The sequence below is a fragment of the Hyaena hyaena genome, unplaced genomic scaffold (assembly GCF_003009895.1).
Source record: "Hyaena hyaena isolate Hyena2069 unplaced genomic scaffold, ASM300989v1 scaffold_9, whole genome shotgun sequence".
NCBI lineage: Eukaryota > Metazoa > Chordata > Mammalia > Carnivora > Hyaenidae > Hyaena > Hyaena hyaena.
The window spans coordinates 347,520-372,985 of record NW_024080641.1 but is presented as its reverse complement, the minus strand read 5'-3'; the positions used below and the strand labels follow the sequence as shown (position 1 = coordinate 372,985).

At 50.1% G+C, this 25,466-nt stretch overlaps 2 protein-coding genes across 4 annotated transcripts in view; both read right to left on the bottom strand.

The window, feature by feature from the left end:
* Nucleotides 1–8,878: 8,878 nt before the first annotated feature.
* KLK14 (kallikrein related peptidase 14) lies at nt 8,879–14,079 on the bottom strand. Of its 3 annotated transcripts, none has more exons than XM_039247787.1 (6): nt 14,031–14,079; nt 12,957–13,018; nt 12,018–12,189; nt 10,093–10,346; nt 9,854–9,990; nt 8,879–9,261 (listed from the first exon to the last, which is right to left on the bottom strand). In XM_039247787.1, exons 2-6 carry the CDS (start codon nt 12,994–12,996, stop codon nt 9,109–9,111), a joined length of 756 nt encoding a protein of 251 aa, XP_039103718.1. In that variant the 5' UTR covers nt 12,997–13,018; nt 14,031–14,079; the 3' UTR covers nt 8,879–9,108. The 3 variants fall into 3 exon arrangements, with proteins under 3 accessions (XP_039103718.1, XP_039103709.1, XP_039103699.1); XM_039247778.1 differs by lacking the exon at nt 14,031–14,079 and adding an exon at nt 13,819–13,843; XM_039247768.1 differs by lacking the exon at nt 14,031–14,079 and having other exon boundaries at nt 12,957–13,113.
* A 5,351-nt stretch (nt 14,080–19,430) lies between these two features.
* Nucleotides 19,431–25,466, bottom strand: part of LOC120241680 (cytoplasmic tRNA 2-thiolation protein 1-like) — a 12,243-nt gene continuing 6,207 nt past the window's right edge. Inside the window, exon 3 of the mRNA XM_039246982.1 lies at nt 19,431–19,575. Within this exon, the coding sequence (XP_039102913.1) occupies nt 19,431–19,575 (145 nt within the window). The remainder of the gene's footprint in view (nt 19,576–25,466) is intronic.

Sequence of the window (25,466 nt, the reverse complement as noted above, 5' to 3'; positions counted from 1 at the left end):
CATGTGTGGGGGGAGGAAAATTAATTGTACTTCCACCTGACAAAACTCATTCGTAGGGTTATAGACAAGAATGATTTGCATTGCTATCAGCTGTCTATGATTTACAGCGTTGTAAAGTAGCTCAAAGACAATAATAGAGGCAGAGATTCCATAAAATCAGATAACCCGTTTGGTTTTCCATCAAGGACATCTGTTGGGTTCATCTCAAAGTCTTTCACATTTTTTTTCTCTGCACTGAGAACAAAAGTTTATGGACAGGTTTAGGATGGGTCTGATGACAGCACTGGGAATGCAAGTGAGTTTGAGGAGGAGAATAGACATAGGGTGAGGATGGGGTGTGAGTTGGTTTTGAGGATAGGATTGAGTTCTAGATGAGAGGGATCTGGGGGATAAGAATGTTGATGAAGTCCATTAGGGTTGGGGTTGGAGACTGAGCCAATACTGAGGATTTGGATGGAAAGTGTTGAAATACAGCTGAGCCGGGGTTCTGGGTTGGCGGTGATAATGAGGACTAGATGTGAGGTTGGGTGTCTGCATTACAGTAGTTTTTTTTTTTTAATGTTTATTTATTTTTGAGAGAGAAGAGACAGAGCATGAGCAGGGGAAGGGTGGAGAGAGAGGGAGACACAGAATCTGAAGCAGGCTCCAAGCTCTGAGCTGTCAGCACAGAGCCCAGCATGGGGCTCGAACTCATGAACCTTGGGATCATGACCTGAGCTGAAGTTGGTGGTTTACCAGACTGAGCCACCAGTAGGTTGGCTGCACCTAGTAGGTTTTGGTGGGAATGGACTGGCTCATAGCTGTGAGCTTCTCTTACGTTGTCTTTCTCCACTTTGAAATTCCCTCACCTCACAAGGCTGGACCCAGAGTGGGTACTGAGTTCACTCTTGGAGTCATGTTGGGTTCAGGTTGGGTGGAGGGTGGATTCAGGAGGAAGAAGGATGCAGGTTAAGTGAGGTGACTGATATGCTTGTGTGGGAAGTCATGGTACCTATGCCCTCTTGTAGCCTGGGTCCACACTTCCAGAAAAGTCTTTCTCGCGTGGGAAGGGCTGGATCCTGGAGTAGGGTTGGCTGCCTTTGGTATTGCTTAGGGGCGAGTACCAGGTCAATGCTGATATGATTGGCCAGGACTTAGGCTGACTGACTCATGTTGAAGTAAAGTCATAGACCCACCGAGAGTTGGGTGCATTCCACCCCCTCACTTGATCAGTAAGGCAACTGGAGCCCATGGAGGGCAGTGGAGCTGCTGAAAGTCAGAGAACTAGACCAAATCCAGCTGTACTGTCTCATAGATCAGGATCTTTCCCTTGTCTGAGGGCAGGGCTGGAGAAAGGACTAGAAAAAGAGACAGTGTCCCTAGTGGTTCAGAGCTGAGACTCTGGAGCTAGACTGTTCAAGTGACATGAGTTCAAGTGACATGGCCACTCAGTGTCCCCATTTGCAAAATGGCGCTACCAATAGCACATACCTCATAGAGGAGGGTTAAATGAGTTAGCATTTGAAGGTGCTTGGATGAGAGCCTGACAGAGACCAAGGGCCACAAATGTGCTTGTTAATTAAGTAAAGCTGTAGATGGAGGTAGCCTGAGGTTTCCAGAGGCCCCACCCTAGCTTGGCTTCAAAATGGGGTTCTTTGTCAAGCAAGGACTGGAAGTTCTGGTTGGAAGTGCTGGCTGGCTGGGATGAGAAAGTTGGCCCCACACCCAGGCTCAGAGGAGAGGCCCCGATGCAAACATGAAGGGAGGGGGAGATAGAGAAAGATGCATAGGGATAAATACACAGAGATAGAAAGGCAGGGTGGGTGGGAGGACAGAGGAAATGCAGAGAGAGACACGCACACAAAGGCACCAAGGTGGATGAGTGCCTGGGTGGCTCAGTCAGTTAAGCATCTGACTTAATCTCAGCTCAAGTCATGATCTCTCAGTTCATGAGTTCGAGCCCCACATTGCGCTGATAGTGCAGAGCCTGCTTGGGATTCTTTGTCTCTCCCTCTCTCTCTGCCCCTACCCTGCTTACGTACACTTGCTCACACATGTTCTCTTTCAATAAATATATTTTATTTTATTATTTTAAAAAACATTTTATTTATTTCTGAGAGAGAGAGAGACAGCATGAGCAAAGGAGGGTCAGAGAGAGGCTCTGAGCTAGCTCCAAAACAGGCTCCAGAGCTAGCTGTCAGCACCGAGCCCGACGCGGGGCTTGAACCCATGAACCGTGAGATCATGACCTGAGCCAAAGTCGGACGGACACCCAACCAACTGAGCCACCCAGGCACCCCTCAATAAATATATTTTAAAAAGATATATAAATATTATATATATATATATATATATATATATATATTTTAAAGACCTTGAGATGGAAAGACAGGGAAGCCTGGGGAAAAACCAGACTTGGGCTCTTGGAGAGAAAGATGCACAAATTGTTGAAACACATGAATTCTTCTCTGGAGCTGGGTCTATGTCGTTAAGGATGTCACTCCCAGTCCTGTCTTTGCTGTGCAGAAACAGCAAACCACTTTTCACCCATCAGAATAGTAAAAACTAAAAAGGTCGCTCTTGCCACCTACCTACATCTGTGCCCACATCCTCTGCCTCCTCTCCTATTTCTGTAGGTGAACAGCCTGTGTCTCCCTCTAACGGACCCTCCACTTGTGCCTGGTGTCCCGTCCTTCTCACCTCCTGGGGGACATTGTTCCAGCCAGCACTGCTCTGCTCCCTTGCCTGCGTCAATTTTTTTTCTTCCCCATGAACATACAAACATAATACATACAGTAGCTTCCATGTTCCATTAAAAGAATTAGAACAAAAACAAAACCTCTCAAACCTTCATGCTCTCGTTGAGCATTCTGGCACAGTGTTTTTCCTCCCCTTGACTGCAATTTTGCTCCTGTAAAGTTGTCTACACTCACTGTCAACTCCTGGTCTCTCTTGAGCCCACTCCATGGCACCAAACACTTCAGTGTTGGTGAACCCATCTTACTTGAGCTATCAGCAGCGTTTAACAAGTGGATCACTCTGTTCCTTCAAAGAGATTATTTTTTCCTTGGCTTCTGGGACACTATACCCTCCTCGTCTTCCTCATTGTTCACTGGTTGCGCCTCATCCGTGTCTGGTGCTGCTTTCTCCTGGCCCGTCTCTTCATGGTGGAGTTCCTCGGGGCTGGGCACTTGGTCCTGTCCTCTCTTCTGTCTACACTCACTCCCTCGGTGATCTCATCTGACCTCGTGGCTTTACATGCCATCTATATGCAGATGACTCCCAAATTTATGTCTCTAGCCAGACGTTGCTCCTGAACTCTTTTTTTTTTTAATGTTTTATTTATTTCTAGGAGAGGGAGAGAGACAGCGTGAGCAGGGGAGGGTCAGAGAGAGAGGGAGTCACAGACTGAAACAGGCTCCAGGCTCTGAGCTGGCAGTCAGCACAGAGCCCGACGCGGGGCTCGAACCCACGAACCGCGAGATCATGACCTAAGCGAAAGTCGGACGCTTAACCGACTAAGCCACCCAGGCACCCCATTGCTCCTGAACTCTTAACTTGACATCCAGATGCCTGCCGCACATATGCATGCCCAAAACCAATCCCCGGGCTCTCTGCAGCTCTCCAGGTCCAAACAGGCTCCTCTCAAAGAGTCTTGATCTTCTCCACTGGTGGTCTCTCTTTCCTTCCAGTCCTCAGTATGAAAAAACCTTCATCTCTCTTTTGGATCCCTGCTCCCACACCACATGTCCATTTTATCACCAAACCCTGTTGATTTTGCCTTTAAAACAGATCCCACATCTGACCACTTCTTAACACCTCCCATCCTTGCCACCTGGCCCCTCCCAGCCGCTATCATCTCTCACCAGGATTCTCGTAAATTTTCTACCTGGTCTCCCTGTTCCTGGCCTTGTCCGCCTTCATTCTATTTTTGACGAAGGCAGCCAGAGTGACCTTTTAAGAAAACGTAAGTCAGAGCAGATCACTCCTCTTCTCAAAACCCTGCAGTGCCACACGTTGCTCAGAGTGAATATCCCATGCCGTTACGGTGGCTGACAAGCCTCCAGACCGTCCAGCCCCCGTGGTCATATGACATCATCGACCCCCTCCTCTTTCCCACCTTTCTCATGCCAAGCTCACTCCCAGAACCTGCTGTTCCCCTGATGAGAGGACTCTTCCAAGCCAGATGTCTGGTCGCATCCATTCTTCTCATCTTCTCTTTGAAGACTTTCTTGGCCACCATAGTTTGGAATTCCCAGGACAGGTTCAACAAATCAGTAGAAGGACTCCACAGAACTCAGGGAAGCTGCTACACTCGTGGTTTTCATTTATTACAAAGTAAAAGAATGTAGCATAAAATAAGCAGAGGAAAAGGGTGCACAGGCAGAGTTCATGAGAGGCCAGCCACAAGCTTCCGGATGTCCTCTCTCAATGGATCTGTGCAGACACTGCCTGTTTCTCCCAGTAGCGATGTGTGACAGCACAGTCAGAGTGCTGCCAACCATGGAACCTCCCGTGTCCAGGGCTCTTATTTGGGGGTCAGTCACATGGGCACATGGCTGTCTGCTTGCATGGCTGACCTTAGTCTCTAGCCCCTGAAGAGGTCAAACTGATAACAATGTGCCCCCAAGGCCTTTACCATATCATTTTTTTAAAAGTTTATTTATTATTTTGAGAGAGACAAAGATAGCACAAGTGAGGGAGCCACAGAGAGAGGGAGAGAGGGAATCCCAAGCAAGTTCCATGCTGTCAGCACAGAGCATTAATTTAGGTTTCTAACCCACGGAGCTGTGAGATCATGACCTGAGCCGAAATCAAGAATCGGATGCTTAATTGACTGAGCCATGCAGGCACCCCCACCAAGTCATTTTTATTAGAATATACCACGTGGCACAACATGGCCTCTAGGTCATCTAAGACACTGTTATCAGGCAGAATAACACACCAAGGCCAAACGTTTCTTTCTTATTTATTTATTTTATTAAAAAAATTTTTTTTAGTTTATTTATTTTTGAGAAAGAGAGAGAGCAGGGGAGAGGCAGAGAGAGAATCTCAAAAAGGCTCTGTACTGTCAGTGCAGAGCCCGACACGGGACTCAAACCTACAAACTGAGAGATCATATCCTGAGCTGAAATCAAACGCTGGATGCTTAGCCGACTGAACCCCCCAGGAGCTCCCAAACTTTTCTTTCTGCTCAGGTTATAAGCAGCTCAAGCCTGCTGAGTTAACCACCCTTCATTGTTCAACACCTCTTGAAAATCGTAACCCTCCGACATTCTCTATCCCCTTACTCTGCTCTACTTTTATCCAAGGCACTCACTCCCATCTGTAATACTTTATGTATTTATTTATTCATTTATTTATTTCCTGTCTGCCTCTCCTCTAGAAGTGAGTTCCTTGGGGGACAGAGGTATTTATCTGTTTTGTTTTAGAACAGTACTGGGTATAATAAAATTCAGTGAATCTTTGCTGGCCTAATGAATGAACTGCAGGCATTGCTGAGGGTGGGAGGAGATAGGAATCCTTCTATCTGGGCAAAAACCTGCTAGTACCTGGTGATATTGATTAAGAGTAAGCCTTTTGGGGCGCCTGAGTGGCTTAGTCGGTTAAGCACCCGACTTTGGCTCAGGTCATGACCTCAAAGTTCGTGGGTTCAAGCCCTGTGTTGGGCTCTGGTGCTGACAGCTCAGAGCCTGGAGCCTGCTTCAGATTCTGTGTCTCCCTCTCTCTGCTCCTCCCCTGCTTGTGCTCTGTCTCCCTCTCTCTCAAAAATAAACATTAAACATTAAATTAAAAAAAAAAGAGTAGGACTTTTGGTTCAATGGTCCCACTTCTGTGAATATTCTGGAAAAGTCTTCTATAGGCACAGAAGGGGCATGCCCCCAAATAGTCATTGCACTATTAAGTGGGTAGTGGAGGGAACCTGGGTGTCCATCATTGAAGAGCTGGGTCATTAAACATGGTGGGTGTATGTCATGGTGCTTCTCAAGCTTTTATATGCATTGTGTCCCTGATGATCCTGTTAAAATGCAGATTCTGGTCCTTTTGGTCTGAGGTGGGGTCCAAGACTGACATCTCAAAAGCTCCAGGTAGTTTTGATGCTACTACTCCCTGGATCACACTTTGAGAAGAAAGTGGTGCTTTCCAATCGACCTTCTTGCGATAATGTAAATATTCTATTTATCAGCACTGCTCAACATGGCAGCCACTAGCCACCTGGTTCTTGAGCACCGGAAATGTGGCAAGAGCAGCTAATGAATGGAATCTTAATGTATATTAAATTTAGCTAATTTTAATTTAAAAATTAAATGACCACATGTGGCTAATGGCTACCACATTGGACTGCACACGTGGAGAAGACTCTGTAGCAGTTAGAAGCAATAAACTAGATGAATGAACAGCAATATGAACACATGAGCAACACAGTGTTTGGTGGAATAAGATCACATATTTAATACTTCAACCTTGGGGCAGTTGGTTGGCTCAAGTCGGTAAAGCACGTGAACCTTGATTTCAGAGTCTTGAGATCATGCCCCAAATTGGGCATAGAGCCTACTTAAAAAGAAAAATACCTCAACCTGACTCCTCACCTACACCCACCTTCTGTGTACCCTACTTCATTCAATTTAAGATGTTGCTGATTGTCTTTGCACTATTACTTTACATACCTCTGAAATAGAGAAAGAAGATGTCGATTAAATCATGATCTAATTCTAAGACACTATTGGTTGTAAGATGCCTCCCATTTTCAGATTGTTGAATGTGAAAGAATGTGCACCTGAGAAACAATAAAATGTAGTACTGAACCAATCATAGCAGGGAGTATATGTTTGGAAATCAGATTAAAGTAATCTTTGATCTAAACTACTTTTATTTATCGTTAATGAAGGATGCAGGCCAAGAATTACAGCATGGCTGTATCGTCCCCTCACTGGAGGCCTGAAGGTACCTCAGTACACAGAGCTTGTATGGCTGTCGCATATGTGAGCCAAGGTGTGTCTGCATCACCTGGACACAAGGTGCAGCCTCCATGACCTGACAATCTTTGGAGCTTCTGTAGCCATGCCAGTCCCAGACCCAGCACCTGAGAACTTGTGGATCCTGTGGTGTCCCTCATAGCAGAGCATGTGAACACTGGTGAGGCCACACTGCCTTCCACTCTGTCTGAGCTCTGAAGTATCCCAGTGCAGAGCTACGAGGAGACAGATGCTAGGATGGTCAGGTCATTCCTAGGCACAGCTGTCCTGCACTGCACTGGTGAGAATTTAACTCTCCAAGGATTTTCCCAGGGTTAATTCTCCAAGGTAAGGATTTAAGCTCTCCAAGAAAGAAAAAAAAAAAAAAAAGCATTCACCAACTTCTTTTATTTGTTTGTTTATGTATGTATTTAATTTTATTATAATTTTTTAATGTTTTATTTATTTCTGAGAGAGAGAGAGCCAGCGTGAGCAGGGGAGGGTCAGAGAGAGAGGGAGACACAGAATCGGAAACAGGCTCCAGGCTCTGAGCTGGCTGTCAGCACAGAGCCCGACATAGGGCTCGGACCCACGAACCATGAGATCATGACCTGAGCTGAAGTCAGATGCTTAACCTACTGAGCCACCCAGGCACCCCAGTATGTATTTAATTTTAGAGAGACAGAAAAAGAAGGAGAGAGAGTGTGAGTGAGGGAGAGGGGCAGAGAGAGAATCTGAAGAAGGCTCTGGAGCTCAATGTGGGGCTCAATCCCATGGCACTGGGACCATGACCTGAGCTGAAATCAAGAGTTGGACACTCAACCAACTGAGCCACCCAGGTACACCTTGAAGATTTTATTTTTAAGTAATCTCTACACCTAAGTTGGGGCTTGAACCCACAACCCCAAGATCAAGGATCATGTGCCCCCCTGACTGAGCCAGCCCAGTGCCCCTCTGTTGTACTTTTAGATGATGTTCGTTATTTCCTGTCTATCACCCCCTGCCAGTGTCAGCTTTGTGGGGGGAGGCATTTAGCTTGTTCACAGCTCAACTTCCAGCACCTAGAACAATGCCTGGTGCACTAACTCATCTTCTATTTTTAATTTCTTAAAACTGTTTATGTTTGAGCAAGAGAGAGTGGGGGGAGGGACAGAGAGAGAGGGAGAAGAGGATCTGAAGCAGGCTCCAGGCTCTGAGCACAGAACCTGACATGGGGCTTGAACTCACGAACAGTGAGATCATGACCTGAGCTGAAGTCAGAGGCTTAACCAACCGAGACACCCAGGTGCCCCTCCAATAAATAGTCTTTGATGGATGAAAGTAAGGAAAAGAATGAGATCCATAACATAATGGCTTCATGTAAATGAGAAGCAACACATTGTGACAGGTGTGTTTTGCAAGGATGCACGGTGTTCAAGGCCGTTTGTGTTGGTGCCTGTGGGGAGGGAGGAGACTGGAGCCAGGGATGACAGATGGAAATAAAGAAATAAAATGAGAGCAGAGCTGTCAGGACTTGAACTCCAGTGGATGATTAACTCAACTCTCCTCACCTGACATCTGATTAGGAGAAAGAGGACCTTTTTATTTGCATAGAGTTTTCCAAGAAACAAGGTGGATCTCTACCTTCTCTGCTCTGGACCTCAGCAGCCCCTGATCATAGGACCTGGCCTCGGGAGGGGTGGTCTTGTTCAAGGTCATGACCGCAAGGCGGGCGTCGCCCTCTACCACACCAGCTGTAGTGGATGGAGGGTGCCCCCCAGGGAGCAACGCATACCCCGTTCAGCCACTTGTCAGGAACATGGCTTCCAGGTGGGCATCATGAAGCCACTGTGTAAGCATCTGTTGGATAAATTCAATGAACAGGTGAATGGAATTTAGAATTATTCCATTTTTATTATTATTTACCTGGTTTTTAGAAACACTAAGCTTTGAAAAATCTCTTCTTTGGGATACGGTGCTAGTTTTGTGTTTTCACGCTCTTGTCCCGTACCTAAGGGGTCCTGAATAATGGTGTTGTGTGGGTGCGGAGAGCAAACCTGAAGGAACCTCTCTGGGAAAGGGGAGTTCTGGGCCAGGGGTCCCAATCAAGAAGCTGGGGGCCCAGACTCCTGGGTCTGAGGGAGGAGGGGGCTGGGGAGGCAGGTGGGCAGCTGCTGTTAAGTCACGTCAACAATCATTTGCTCCGTATTGTTTTCCGGATCCAGGTCTGGTACTTGCACAGGTTGGTGTAGACCCCAGGGTAGCCGGGCAGGGCACAATGCTCCATCCCCCATGAAACGAGGCCCTGGAGCTCTCCTTTGCACACCAGAGGTCCCCCGGAGTCACCCTGAAGGGGAGAGGCCGAAATGGAGACACCAATGGATGACAGATGGCTAGAGCCACTGGGTGTGGAGAACTCAAGAGACAGAGATGGAGAAGCAGGTGGGCTGAGACACCTGAGCAGGGCTCTGGAGATATCACTGCCATTCCTCTTCAGTGCTCCCTGCTGTCTCTGCCCCTTGGGGCTCACTTTGCCGCTCTAGAAAACCGTGTATGCCTCTTTACATCTCCCCGTCTCTGGAGTCACCTCTCAAGCCTCTAGAGATGCTGAGCACAGATTTCCCAGCTGCCCATATATAATAACAGCAATGGGAGCAGTTATCAGAGCTAAGTGTAGGCACCACTCTGTGCTCCTTCCACATCTAATTCTACCATCTGCCCTAAGAGGTCCTACCCCTACCTGAGAGTTGAGTAAACTGAGGCACAGAGGGATTAGGTCTCTTACCCAAGGGTGTACAGCTAGGAGGCAGCCCAACTATTACAATCTCTCCCAGTTTCTGGGGAGGCCTCCAGTGATTCTCATGCTCCTAAGATCCTTTTGTACCCAAGCCCCAGCCCCAAACAATCCCCTTCCTCCAGCTCTCCTCACTGGGCCTCACCTGACAAGAGTCCTTCCCCCCTTGGGGGACACCTGCACAGACCATGCCAGCAGTGATGGCTCCGGGATAAGCCCGCCGACACTCCTGATCCGAGAAGATGTTGATGTTCACACACTGCAGGGAGTTGGGGTACCTGGCTGGGGGGGCACTGAAGAGTTACAAATCGGGTTTACCTCCTTTCCTCAGACCCAGAAGTCCAGCCCCCCGGCCCCTTGTTTCCAGGATAGGGAAGTACTCACCAATGGGGCTGGATGTGGTGCCCCAGCCCGACGCGAGGCAGGGGGTCCCTGGGCTGGCACAGGAAGTGGCCACGGCAATGGGCCTCACCACCCTCCCCAGCCGAACAGGCCGCTCCAGCCGCAGCAGCATCAGGTCGTTGTTGTGGGTCCGGGAGTTGTACTGGGGGTGTGGCACCTGGCGAACCACACGCAGCACCTGCTGGGTGGCCTCCCAGTTCTTCAGATTGTGCTTGCCCAGGGCTACGTGAAGGATCCTGGCCCATGACCCCCAAAAGTAGCACTGCTCAGGATCTGAGTGAGAGACCTCTCCCCATCCTCTGGCTCCTTTCCCTTCCCTGCTGATAAGTTTTTCACAAGTCGAACCCACTTTTGGAGCATTAGCCGGACTCCTGCGCTCTTTCCCTTAGTTTGGCCTCTCTCTTGGGTCCGTCCCACCATCCACATACATTGGGTGTAAGGTGATGGTTGGGAGTTCTTGTCTCAGTGCCAGGTTCTGGACTCTGAGTTCCAAGTGAGACTCTGGACTCTAAGTCAGAATTGATATCCTGGAGGAGCCTCCTGAGAGGCTCCATCCTGGTTCCAGCCTGGCTTCTGGGTCCTAGACGTTCTGAACTTTTGAGTTGAAGCTAGGATCTGGGTTCTCTAGATTGAGTCTGGATCATGGCATACTTTTTAGATATGGGTATGAGCTTTTGGTGTTAGGATAGGCTGCAGATTCTATTTTGAGCTCGGCATTATGGTTTGAGCCTTGGTTCTAGATGTTGACTTGAGCTTTTAGTTTTAGGGTAGGCTCAATTCTATATTGAGCAATGGACTATGATCTGAGCTATGGATTCTGGACATGGATATGTGCTTCAGTTCCTAGATTGAGTTCTGGGTTCTTCCTTAAACTGGTTTATGACCTGGGTTTTAGACAATGGTTTGATCTCTGTCTTTGAGCTTAGGGTCCTAAACATCAGTCTGAGTTCTTGATTCTCGGTTCGACCCTGTTTTAGATTGAATTACAGTTATGGTCTGGGCTCTTGCTTCTAAACTCTGGTCTGAGCTCTTGACCTCAGATTGAGCCCTGGATTCTAGATGCAGCTCCAGGTTATGGCTTGGATCCAAGTTTCTGGATACTGTCTTGTATTCTGGACTTTGCATTCTAGACACTGGTTTGACTTCTGGGCTTTAGGTTCGACACTGGACTTTAATTTATGGAATTGGATCTTAGTGTTTATAGGCACTGGGTGAGCTTTTGTCAGGGATCTGGGTTCTAGGTTTAGGTCTAGACTTTTGAAAGGGCTCTGAGTTGTGTATGAGACATCAGATTATGGTCTGCATTCTGGGATTTAGACACTGGGTTGAGGTTTGGGTTCTAGGCTTCTCAAAAGGAGTCATAGACTAGACTCTGAATTAAACATTGCACCTAGAATGGGCTCTGGTTCTGTCTATCCTACACTCTGTGCTGTATGTACCCTGATTAGCTGTAATCAGGGTTCTGGATTTATGGCTGGACTGCAGGTTCTAGACTAGACTTTGGATTCTAGGCAGTGTTCTGAGAGGGGTCCTAAGTTTCTGAATGTAGATTGTGCCCTCAGTTGAACCACCAATCTGGAATGGGCTCTTAATCTTGGTCCCTATGTAGAGTTTGGCCTCTAGATAGATCTCCAGGTATGTTAGGTTCTAATTTTTGTGTGGAAGTCTAAGCTGGCCTATGGGTTCTAAACTGTCAATCTGCTTTCAGAATCTAAACCGACTTCAAGATTTATGATTGGATTCTATATGCTGAGCTGTGTCGGTAATTCTAAGCTCTTATCTAGACCTCAAACCAGGATCTAGCTACTACATTAGGTTCAACACAATGCTCTATGTTCTTAGCTGACCTCTGGGGCTCTAGACTCTGGAATTCACCCTACACAGGAATAGGGGAGGGGATTACTCACGGGCGGGAGCAATGAGCAGCGGTGATGACCCATTGGCCTGACAGCAGGACCCCTCCACAGAGGAAACGACGAAAGGGACCTGCCAGTAAGGCCGCCTGCCATGGCTGGGAGTTCTGGATGCATGTATAACCACCAAGTATCTTGTCCTCATTCTCTTGGCTCTGCGCCATGGCTAGGAACAGGCCGAGGTGGGGTGGAGTGGGGAAAGCAGATGAACAAATGCTTTCCGCCACCCAACTCTGGGATGTCTGGGACCCACAGATCCCTTTTCTTTCCCTAACCCCCAAACCACCCACCTCTATTTGTCCCACCCTCTATAAGACACGCCCAATGTTGCCTCCATTACTGCCCCAACACAGTCAGGGAGTTTTCTGACACCCACTCCTCCCCCACCATCACCTCCATAGGATATCGCTTGCTCCCACGGCCGCCTCATCCAGGGCCCTGACATACCTACTCCCCTTGACCCTACTCTCCCACGAATACTTTCTACCATCACTTTCCACAGTGTACCACCATTAATCCTTCTCCGACACATTCAAGGAGATCCCTGCCCTTTTTCCACCCTTCCCACTCTTTGGAGCCCCCAGGAGCCACTGTCTCACCCACCCCCACCCCGCCTGACATCGCGCCCACAGTCGCCACCACCAACATGCCTTCCTTCCATCAGTTTTGCAGCCCTCCTTTTTAAATAAAGCCTAGACAGCACTGGGTGCTTCTCTCCAATTCCTCATGTATTCTTCCCCATCTGCTGTGACTCCTGCATCCTGATATCTCCACAACCCCTTCTGCATGCCCCACAGTCATGACCCTCGACCCACCCCCACGCCTTCCCATCAGGCCATCCCTGAGCACCCCAGGGCCCCGGGGAACCCTCCCCATCTCTTCTCAGCGTGTCTAGGGGACTGCCGTACTCGGGAGCCCCCGCGGCTGTCTTACCTAGAGCCACCACCTGGAGTGCTGTCAGAAGCAGGAGCATTCTGGGGTCTGGGGGGCAGGTTCTGGCAATTGAAAGAGAGAGTGAGAGAGAAAGGAGGCTGCAAGAGACAGACAAGGCCTTACACAGAGACCAAGACCTTCAGGGACATGGATGTGTCTCTGCAGATACAGGAAGTGGGGGTGGTGTCTTGCTTCCCTGTCACTCTGTGGAGGCTTTTTATCCCTGGCCGGGGCAACTGGCCCTGCCCCCCCCCCCCGCCCTTCTCCTGACATTTTTTAATTGTCTATTTCCCATTCCAGGACTCTAGGACTCCCTGGTCCCATCTCCTCCCTCCCCTCTCTGGTCAGAGAAGCAGCCACCACATTAATGAGAACCCGCCCAGGGAAGGTGTTTAATCTGGGAGGAACCTAGGGAGGGGGGACTCCAGGGCAGGGTGGACAGGGTGGGCGGCTCAGGGGAAGGTGCTGGGAGGGGTTGGGGGTGGGGGACAGAGACACAGAGAAGACTGGGAAATGTAAGAGAGGTAACATAAGAAGGTGGAGAACCAGAGAAAGAGTCGGAGAACTACAGACCGGGAGAGACAAGTGTCGGGGGAGAGAGACTAGGGAGAGATGGGGAAGGAGAAGCAAGATGAATGTGGACATGGGGACAGAGGAGGCAGGTGAGGGGGGACACAGTGCGGCAGCGGAGGCACAGAGACAGTGATTCATGGAGAAGGGAATGTGGGAAAGCGAAGAGAGAAGAAGAAAGACAGAGGAAAGACACTGAAGGCAGAACGGAAACAGACACAAAGGAAGAGAACTGGGTGAAGAGAGAAGAGAGTCAGGATCACACCCCCCATCCCCACCCCCACAAACACACAGAGAATAACAGCAAGAGGGCCAGAGGATGAAGTGCTGATACACTGGAGAAGGGGGAGGAAGATGCAGAATCAGGCAGATGAGGGGGTGGCCAAGGGAGCGAGGGTACAGCAGATGGTGGGGATGCAGACAGAGGAGACAGGGAGGCAGAGATGGAAGGTGACAGCAGCCAGGAGGGAGGCAGGGGGTGGGGCTGAGAAGGGAAGGAGACACCTGGGATTGTCTTGTCCCCTAGGCTTTCTGGCTCTGTGGTTCTCACAGTCCTGAGAGTCTGGGGTGCAGGGACCCCAGCACGGAGGAGGAGGACCAGTGGAGAACTGGGGCGGGGACAGAGTGAGAGATGGTGACGCAGAGAGAGGGAGGGAGACAATGGTGAGGTGGGGGGAGGCTCCAGACAGTCCAAGGAGGTGCCCTGGGTCCAAAGGACCCCTCCTAACTTGGGGGCAGGGCCAGGGCACACAGTCCTCAGTACAGTGCCTCCCCAGCCTCTTAAATTCCCTAATGACTGCAATTTGTCCCTGGGCCGAGCAGGGCAGGGTGACTCAGGTAGCAGCCTGTGCACTCTCCCTCTCTCAACAACCCTCCTTACCTCCCTCTTCCCCCCTCCCCCCGCCTCCCAAACCACTTTTCTGCCTCTTTGCCGGGGCTGCTGCTTAGTTCTGTCTCTGCACCTGGGGGCTCACTCGGTGAGTCTGAATCCACAGACCCCCTGTGTGCACCTCTTTCCTGTAAATTGGTTCTGGGGGGCTTGGGGCTGTAGGCGGCTCTGGAGGGCAGGGTGCTGAACAGAAGGAAAGACCCCCCACCCCTCCCCGGGGACACAGGAGGTCTGGGGGCCCTTGTGGTGATCTGGATCTACACAGGAGGTAACATTACGTAGAAACAGATGTTTGCATGCATGCACACGGGCAAACAGATGCACCTGAAGGGGTGACCTGGAAGGAGACCTGTAGTCTAGCTAACAGCCCTCATTGATTTCCTGGGTCTGATCTCCACCAGGGGACAAGCTGAGGGGAGGGGTGCAACTTCTCGGAGTCTATAAATATGTCTTGTCTTTTTTTTTTTTTTTTAACAAGGGCTTCAAAATAAACAAACAGCCACCAAACCGAATTTCCTGGTAGACACAAGCCCCGCCCCCTTGAGCAGAAACTTTTTAAATTTTTATTTATTTATTTATTTTGAGAGGGACAGGCAGAGTGTGACTGGAGGAGGGGCAGAGAGAGAGGGAGACACAGAATCTGAGGCAGGCTCCGGGCTCCGAGCAGAGCCCGACGCTGGGCTTGAACTCACGGAGTGTGAGATGACCTGAGCCAAGACCGACACTCAACGAACGGACTTAGCCACCCAGGCGCCCCAAGCAGAAACCTTTGATTGGATGGACTCACGGGGACCCTCCGCTGAGCTGGAAGACTTTGATGAACGCCAGGTCTCCCTCTGCCTCAAAAGAACCTTCTGCTTAAGCAGAAGACTTCAGTGAACCCCGGGGGAGCCCAAGCAAACATCTGGGGCTACAAGAACAAATAGAGTCCCTTCATTGCTTATTGCTTATTGCCCCTCAGCCCACCTCGGACCTCCCCGAGCCTTCGGCCAGGTTACTCAGCTTCTTCCCGCCAGAATCTAAAACCCTGATGACCTGCTCACCACTCCACCCACCTGCTTGGCAGTGTTGTTGGCCATGACAACAAAAAACATGCTCAGAAAATATTTGATGAATGAATGAGTGATCGAATGAATGAGCAGGTGGCCAGAGTCCTTGCCTTCGAGGATCTTATGGTCTTACGGGAAAGACCAATGGGCAATAGGAAACTCGGCCCGGGGAATGTGGAAGGGCCTGATGGAACCCCAGGCTGGAGAAAGGATTCCTGAAGGGCTGTCTAAGCCGGGGCCTTCTGTGGATGAGTAGGGGTTCGCCAGGGGGTTGGAGGTAGTGTGAGGGGGTGGGAAGGAGGTGGGGGCACTGAGTAGAGACCTTCGGGCAGGAGGATGGTGACAGAGCTCCGAGGGCCAGAGGGAAGGTGGCCAGGAGAAGCAGAAGCCCAAGGGCAGTTCTGAACAGGGGACAGAAGAACGCTCAGGGTCCTCAGTGGGGACCGGGGTCTGGAGCTTTGGAGAGCTGTCTGGTTAGAGACAGAAGTGGGGTGTTACTAGCACCAGTGGTACCGAAGCCAGGGTGCCTGGAGTGGGGGGACCAGGGACATCTGCTCAGGACCCCAAGGAAGACCCCCGGACTAGGGGGCAGAGGGGTTGAGAAGGAGCAAGGGGAGAGCTAGGAGGAAGTCCAGGAAAGGGTGCTGTTGGGGAAGTTGAGGTAATTTTTTGGGGAAGAAGTGCATAAGGGTGGGACACAGCTGGGTGGACACTGGGGAAAAGGACGGGGGAGTCTAGAAGGTTTTGGTGGCTGGAGGGACTGGGAGACAGCGAGGAAAGAGGCGTGTGACCAGCTAGGGTCGGTGAGGAGAGAGGGAAGGATGAAAACAGCTCCCATTCACTGCGATCTTGGCACAGTGCTGTGTTCCTCTTTTTATTTTGAACTTTTTAAAAAAAAATGTTTATTCATTTTTGAGAGACAGAGACAGAGCATGAGTGGGGAAAGGGCAGAGACAGAGCGAGACACAGAATCGGAAGCAGGCTCTAGGCTTTGAGCTGTCAGCACAGAGCCCGACGCAGGGCTCGAACCCACAAACCACAAGATCGTGACCTGAGCTGAAGTCGGACGCCAAACCAACTGAGCCACCCAGGCGCCCCTTGAGCTTTAACATTCAACACTTTAAAGCAGTTGATTTGCGGGGCGTCTGGCCGGCTCAGTCAGTAGAATGTGCGACTCTTGATCTCAGGGTCATGCCTTTGAGCACCATGTTGGGTGTAAAGATTACTTAACAATAAAATCTTAAAAAGAAAAGACTTGGGGCGCCTGGGTGGCTTAGTCGGTTAAGCGTCCGACTTTCGCTTAGGTCATGATCTCGCGGTTCGTGGGTTCGAGCCCCGCGTCGGGCTCTGTGCGGACTGCCAGCTCAGAGCCTGGAGCCTGTTTCAGAGTCTGTATCTCCCTCTCTCTCGACTCTCCCCTGCTCACGCTGTCTCTCTCTCTCTCTCTCTCTCTCTCTCCTAGAAAAAAAAAAGACTGATTTGCTTTTTTATTGTGGTAAAATATACAGAACACAAAATTCACTTAAACCAAGAAACAGCATTTTTTAATGTTTATTTTTTATGAGAGGGAGAGAGGCAGAGAGGGAGAGGGAGAGAGAATCCCAAGTAGACACTGCACTGTCAGTGTGGAACCCAATGTGGGGCTTGAACCCATGAACCGTGAGACCTGAGCAGAAACCAAGAGTCTGACGCTTAACCAACTGAACCACATAGGTGCCCCCACAGCTAAAATCATTTTTAAGTGGGCAGTTCAGTGGCCTGAAGTACATCTGCATGAATGTATAACCATCACAGCCATTCATCTCCAAAATGTTTCCATCTTCCCCAAGAGGAGCTCTGTCTCTATTCAACATTATCTCCCTGTCCCCTCACCTCTAGCCCCTGGTAACCTTGATCTTCTTTCTGTCTCTATGGACATGACCGCTCTAGGTACCTCGTAGAAGTGGAATCACTTTGTGACTGGCTTATTTCATTGAGCAGGATGTCTTCAAAGTTCACCCATGTTGTCGTGTGTGTTGGAATTTCCTTCCTTTTTATTTTATTATTTTTAAAATATAATTGTCAAACTGGCTAACATGCAGTGTGTACAGTTGCTCTTGGTTTTGGGGTAGATTCCCGTGGTTCATTGCACCAGTGCTCACCCCAACAAGTGCCCTCCTCAATGCCCATCATCCATTTCCCCCTCTCCCCCACTCCCCATCAACCTTCAGTTTGTTCTCTGTATTTAAGAGTCTCTTATGGTTTGCCTCCCTCCCTCTCTGTTTGTAACTATTTTTCCCCCTTCCTTTCCCCTATGGTCTTCTGCTAAGTTTCTCAAGTTCCACATATGAGTGAAAACATATGGCATCTGTCTTTCTCTGATGGACTTATTTCACTCAGCATAACACCCTCTAGGTCCATCCATGTTGCTACACATGGCCATATTTCATTCTTTCTCATTGCCATGGAGTATTCCAGTGTATACGTAAACAACATCTTCTTTATCCATTTTTAAAGTGGAATCACCTGCCACTTAATGGATGTGCCACATTTTGTTTGGCCAAGGAAGTTCTTCCTGTGGGCTAGCTTCTTTCCTCCCTGCCTCCTTCCCTCTCTCCCTCTGCCTCTCTCTCTCTCCTTTGTGCCTTCCTTCACTCCCCCTCCCTCCATTCAACAACACAGAGCACTCACTATGCATGAGTCGCTGTTTTAGGCACTGAGGATATAGCCATGAACAAAACAGGCAGACATCCCTACCCTGCTGAAGCTTATATTCTAGGGGGAGAGGGGCAATCAAGAGAAAGAAAGTTAAATAAGTACAACATATAATATTATAATTTATGAGTGTATGAAAAATAATAAGAAAGTAGGGAGAGGAGTAGGGTCAAGAAAAACCCAAGTGAGGTGATCTTTGGGCAAAGGCCTACCTGTGTTGGGGATCTCTGGGAAAAGACTGTTCCAGACAGAAAGAGAGGCAAGTGCAAAGGCCCTGAGGTGTGTCTGGCGAGCAGTGAGGAGGCCAGCACGGCTGGAGCAGAGTGAGTGAGGGGGAAAGAATAGAAGGAAATGAGGGCAGTGAGGTCATGGAAAGTGTGTATTCCGTTGGATAGGTACTATCTTGTCCCTCTTGACAGAGAAACTGAGGCTGAGAGGGGAGCGGTGTCTTGTCCAAGGTCACCCAGCTGGTCAGTGCAAGAGGAAACGTACAAACTCCAGGACTCTCGGGCTCTCTGCTCCTTCACCTGAATCTCCTATTGTCTTTCCCAAGGAGAATTGAGGGTCCATTCCATTTGTGCAATGCTTTGTGGGTCCAACAGTGTTCGAGTGCATTTTTCATAAGTTAACTCACCGAACCCTTCCCATGGTGTCATGAGAAAGATGCTCTTATTATCTTCAAGGTACAGATGAGGAAGGGAAGTCGTCCGCCCAAGTTTACACAACGCTGAGTGGTGTCGCCATGATTCGAACCCAGGCGGGCAACTCTTAACAACCACAGGAAGCGAGATGCCCGAGAACAAAGGGGCAGATGGTGCAACTGCCTGAGTGGTGGGATTAGCTCTGGATGGGAGGAAAGACGCCTCTTCCATTGTTCCAGGAAGGAAGATGGAAAGGGCGGGTGAGGTTTCGGGTGGGGTGTGGGTCCTGCAGCAGGAAGAGGAGGGAGGGCCCTTGGGGTGACTTCTGCTTCCTCCAGGAAGACTGAGGCCAGCTCGTCTCAAGGGTCACCTGGGTGGGTGGGGCTGGGAGGTGAGGGTGGTGGATAAGGTGCCCAGGTGAAGTTGGCGATCAGGAATTTAAAGAGGCATCATGGGAACAGTTGGATGACCTTGTTTTGTTTTGTTTTTCTCCAGCAAAGGGCAGGAGCATGTAGGGCTGGTGACGGGGGGAGGGACCTGGAACGGGGGAGCTGAGGACATGAGCGGTGGAAGAGACTGGGGTATAAGAAAGGCAGGCAGAAGGCGCTTCGGTGGGAGGCTGCAGGAGGGGTCAGGGGTGCCTTTGAGGTGGAAGAACAGGCATGGCGGAGACACCCACAGCTCTGGAAGCATGGGAGTCTGTGGTCAGGGAGTAGGATGTGGGGTTTGTGGCTTCTGAGGTGGAGCCCTTCTGGATGGAGATAGGGGCCAGGGTGCTACCGTGGGAATGGGCGATGGGGGAGGTGGTCTCAGACCCTGTGGAGGCTGGGGGACTGCAAAACCAAAGGGCCCCTCTCCCTTTGAGGCTCCTGAGTCCCTGTGCCAGGAACGTCTGTCTATGTCTGCACCTATAATGAACATCAGACAGGTTGCCAGGGACCTTGTAAACATGATCGCGCTTAATCCTCACAGCAGCTTTATGAGGTTTAGAGACTCTTATTAGCACCATGTTGCAGGTGAGGAAACGGGGTCTCAGACAAAAACCACTCGTGCAAGTGGCATAGCCAGGATTGGAACCTGCGGCATCCCGCTGTCACACCCCATGCCATTCTCTTCAAATCTGTTTGCGTGCCATTGAGGGCAGGAAGTCTTCTGCCGGGTCCCCATCCCCCTGGCACAGTCCGGCATGCGATGGATGTTTGTGGGATGAGCAAATGGACCCTCATTCTGCCTTATTGGGCCCCTGACCAGCTCTTGGCTGACAATTTTTCTAGTACCTCCATGCGCCACATCTTTCTTAATCCCCCCCGTTGGCCCACACACAATCGCTCCCATTCTACAGATGGGGAAAACCCAGAGAAATCAGGTTAGTTGCCCAACATTGCATGGTGAGCAAGTGGTGTAGGTGGGATTCAAACCTCAGCCCATCTGACTTGATGCCCCTCTGATGTTGATCTCACGTGTCTCTTTGATTACCCAAACTTTCTGGGTAATCTCTCAGATGGCTCTGAGTCAGCACCTGTATCTGCTACGTGCCAGGCAGCCTCTGTATGCACTCCTGGGTGCCCCTGATGCCAGGTCAACAGCCAGAGAATATTTCTGCCCCACCTCCCTCCATCTTCATTATCTCCCATTTATTTCTGTTTAAAAAGTGGGCGAAGGTGGGTCCTCTCCCACCCTCTCCCTGAGTCTTCTTGTTAGTAAATGACACTATCCGTTTCCCTGTTGCTTGGGTCAGAAGCTGGGAGTGGTCCTTGATCCCTCCCTCACACCCACCTCCCACTTTGGCAATTCCTGTCACCTTAGCACCAAAATAGCCATGGAATCCACCCATTGCCCTTCTCTCTCACCAAGCCGTGTTTACCTGTTACCTGGACAGGTGCAATAGCATCCTAACTAGTCTCACTGCTTCTACATTTGACCCCTATTCTTACCCTCCTCCCCACCAATGCCAAGTCCATTCTCCAGTCAGCAGCCAGCATGTTCTTAAAATTTAAAACAGTATCCTATTAAAACCTGATTCAAACCCATGTATGATTCCCCAGTGCAAATAGAATAAAACCCAAATGCCTCCAAGGCATTCTGTCTGGCTTATGTCCATCTCTCCAACCTCATCACTCCATCATGCTCTGTGCCTCAGGTCCCCTGCACTTCTTTGATTTTCTCTGTGTGGTAGTTGAGGGTTTTGTCCCACCTTAGGGTCTTTGTCTTTGCTGTTCCCTTTGACTGGGACACCCTTCCTGATCACTGTGATCACCTCATCTGGGGCAGATATTCTCTTCTTGTTAGTTTCCTTCCTGTGCTTTATTTCAATCTATAATTGCTTCCTTGTTTATTGTCTTTTGTTCCTCCCTCTGCGGAACTTATCACTCTCAGATGTCCCTCACGTTTTATTTACTTTTGTTCTTATGGATCCTGTCTCCCATCACTTGAGTGTCATCTCTGACAGGGCAGGGGTTTTGCCTTCATTATCTGGGTCTGTGCCCTGGTACATAGTAGGTACACAGTAAACATTTGTGGGATGAGGTAACATCTCTCTCACTTCAACCGAGGCTTCACGAAGGTTCACTAGCAGGTTCACTGTGGAGTCCCCTGAGTCTCGTCTGCTGCCTGGTATGCAGTGGGGCTCTGTATAAACAGGCTGAAGGAGTAAGCTTATCTCAAAGCCTTCTTTCCTCCAGAATCTCGGTACCCAATGCTTCTATCTCTTCAGACCTGACACGAATCGCCAGTATCCAGCCTTGGGAACGCAAGCCTAGGAGAAGGCAGGGAAAGCCCATCTTTCTGAGACTGAGCTCTAAATCCCTGCAGGGAAGGGGCGCCTGGGTGGCTCAGTCGATTAAGCGTCCGACTTCGGCTCAGGTCCGTGGGTTCGAGCCCCGCGTCGGGCTCTGTGCTGACAGCTCAGAGCCTGGAGCCTGCTTCAGATTCTGTGTCTCCCTCTCTCTCTGACCCTCCCCTGCTCACACTGTCTCTCTGTCTCTCTCAGAAATAAATAAAAACATTAAAAAAAAATAAATCCCTGCAGGGAAGAGAGATTCTAACCAACTCCGGACGGTGGGGTTTCCACCTCATCAGCCTCGATCCTGTCACAGATCCACTGCCGTACTCAACAAGAATGGAGGGTCCCTGGTGTTTAGGTAGGGGCTGCATTTACCAAGGCCAAAACCATGGCAACACCCCCCCACCCCCTCCATGATGACTGGGGCTTCCTGCTTCAGGAACGTCCCTGCCCTGCCCTCCATGCTCATGATGGCCTTCTCCCTCAGCAAAAGACTGTCCGTATTTACTATGGCCATCCGCCTAGGCGGCAAACATCTGTATTTCTGTTCAGTCTGTTTGGGAAGGGCTTCTCTTGCAATGGAGTTCATGCAGGAGTGCTTACACACCCTAGAGTTTAGTAGGTTTACCAGCCCTTGGTGAGTGCTCCTTAAATGGTCCTCCCGTCCACTCGCACCATCCCACCCCTTTGCTTGCTGCTCTGTTTTGCCTTCTCCTTGAAGTCCTCCTGGGCTAGCTCCTCCCCCACCATCCTGGCCTGCGAGCGGCCATTCCCCACAGGTTCAAGGTCTCTCCTTGCCTGCAGGCCTCTGCACCTGCTGTTCTCTCAGCCTCGGCTCCCTCCCACCCCTTTCTCCTGCTCAGACTTACCTTCTGGGGCCTGGTTTCAACGCTGCCTTCTTCAGAAGGCATTTTGTGACGCTCCATGCTGAGCTGGGCACCCCACCTCTGGGCTCCCCGGTGCCCTTGCTAACTCCCTGACCACCCGCCGGGGAGACCATCGGGGGCCAGAACTGGGGCTGCCTGGGCACCCCTGGGAAGCACCAGAAATGTTTGCTGCGTAAATAAAACGATGATCTTTTTTCACTCCTCTGCTCAAAACTCTCTGTGGCTTCTGTCTCAAAACCGAAACGCTCTGTTCCCTCTCAGCCCTCTCTTCCGCCATTACCCTGCCTCGGTCTGCGATCGTCTGCGATTGCTATTCGCCTCCAGCAAGGCTCTTCCCTCACATCTACAGAGCTCACCGCCTCACCTTGGATGGTGTCACCTTCTCCTTGAGGCCTTTCTACCCACCTCACTATTTTGGATGGGTCTCAGCCTATCAATAACCCTGGTTCTCAGGATTGCAAGATGCCCTCTACAGTAACCACCAGGAAACTTATTTAAAAAAAAGTTTATTACTTACAGGATCTGGAAATCACGTGGTGCCCCAGGGGCCACACAGCAAGGTCACTGTGGAGGGTGGGTGCACGGATCTCTGGGGTTCTTTTATTGGGGTCGAGGGGGGTGCCTAGGGTTTCATGGGCTTACTCCTCCATGAATTTAAAACATAAGCATTGGCTTGGGGGACGCCTGGGTAGCTCAGTCAGTTAAGCCGGACTTCGGCTCAGGTCATGATCTTCTGGTTCATGAGTTCTCCAGCTCTACATCAGGCTCTCTGCTGCCAGCCTGGAGCCTGCTTCCGGCCCTCTGTCCCCCCTCTCTGTGCCCCTCCCCAGCTGTGCTCTCTCTCTCTCTCTCTCTCTCTCGCTCGCTCGCTCGCTCTCTCTCGCTCTCACTCTCGCTCTCAAAAATAAACATTAAAATAAATAATAATAATAATACATAACAAAACTGGGGAAGTTAAAGCTTGGGAAGAGGAAAAACAAGCTGCTGGTGATGTACGGAAAACAGCTAAGATTTCTTTTTTCTTTTTTTAATGTTTTATTTATCTCTAGGAAAGACAGAGAGAGACAGCGTGAGCAGGGGAGGGTCAGAGAGACAGGGAGTCACAGACTCTGAAATAGGCTCCAGGCTCTGAGCTGGCAGTCAGCACAGAGCCCGACGCGGGGCTCGAACCCACGAACCGCGAGATCATGACCTAAGCGAAAGTCGGATGCTTAACCGACTAAGCCACCCAGGCGCCCCAAACAGCTAAGATTTCTAAAACAAAGATGCTTGGAGTGGGTGGGGGAAGCCGGCCTGGCTTTTTTATCTAGTAGTGTGGCTGGAACTGTTTACTGAGATAGCCATCTTTGAATTGGAAACCTTGGCAAGTAAAGCTTAAGACAGGCACTTGCATCACAAAAAAAGAAAACCAGGGGCGCCTGGGTGGCTCAGTCATGATCTCACAGCAAGAGTTCGAGCCCTGGAGCCTGCTTCAGCCTGGTGCCTGCTTCAGACTCTATGTATCCCCCTCTCTCTGACCATCCCCTGCTCGCTCTCTCTCTCTCTCTCTTTCTCTCAAGAATAAACATTAAAAAAAATTTTTTTTTATTTACACAGAAGAGAAAACCCAACTGTCAGCGCTTAAACTACACCTGCTTCAATGTGGGCTTGCTTCCATTCCCTGATTTATTACCGTCTGACATCTATATATTCAACTTATTCTCCTTTCTCTTTTGGCCTCTCACATTAGGGCAGGTATTTATGTGTTCACGGCTGTCACAAATGAAGTGCTCAATAAATATTTGCAGAATCAATGAGTGCATGTACACACAGGTCTTGAGGTCAAGGAAGGTTTCCGATGGGGCCTTAATATTTCTGCCGCCAGGCTGTGCCTCTCGCCGTTGGCGGCTGGCTCAGACCTGGGGATCCCGGAAGGTGGTGCGAGTGGGGAGAGAGGAGACCTCCCACATGGGCAGTGGAGACCCGATTTTGCCAGCAACGCCCACCTAATGCCCAGGTGTGGGCACAGTGACCTCTTGTGGCCACGGCCTAGAACAGCATCTTCCCAGTTCCCCTGTTGGGGGCCCTCACGTCAAGTGCGAGCTCTGAACCTTGGTTGAATCTGAATGGAGATGGGCTGGAACAGACACACTATATTTCAAAAACTTAGTACAAAAATAAAACCTGTAAAATATCTTATAGTCTTAAAAATAACGACTACGTGTTAAAATGGTCATATTTTGGGGCCACTGGCTGGCTTAGATCATGATCTCACGGTTTGTGGGATACAGCCCCGCAACTGGCTCTGTGGGGACAGCTCAGAGCCTGGAGCCTGTTTCAGATTCTGTGACTCCCTCTCCCTCTGCCCCTCCCCCACTCATGCTCTGTCTCAAAAATAAACTATAAAAAATTTAAAAGAATGAAATGGTCAAATTTTGGGTATTTACATCAAATATATTTATTTGGGTCAAGTAAAATCCATTACTAAAAGTTCACCAGTTCCCCCCTCCTTTAAAAAACATGGCTGTTAGAAAACTGAAAATTACACATTTGGCGCACACTGTGTTTCTATAAGATAGTGTGAACCACAGGCGAAATCTAACCACCCTCCCCTCCCCCTGGTTGGGAGGGACAAACTCCCGCTAGGTGAGCGCACAGCCATAGATCGTGCTGCGGACGACATCAGACGGTGCAGCGTCCCGGCGCTCAGATAAACATCACGGTTACTGTAAATGAGAGTCCGTCGAGTGAAGCGGTTTTGCTCATCGTGCGACAGGCAAACACGACACAGAGTAGGTCCTGCAGAAGCGTTAGGGCTCTCCTGAGCACGCCCAGAGCCCGGCAGAGGACGAGGCAAGCAGCCCCCTAATCCTACCGGCTCGGAAACGGGCAGTCGTTCAGTTCTCTGAGACACAAGAGTCTCGGCCCCTCCAGCCCCCCAGCGCCTCCTTCCTCAGACCCAGGAGTTCGGCCCCCGGCCCCTCCTCCCTCAGACCCAGGAGTCCTGGCCCCCGGCCCC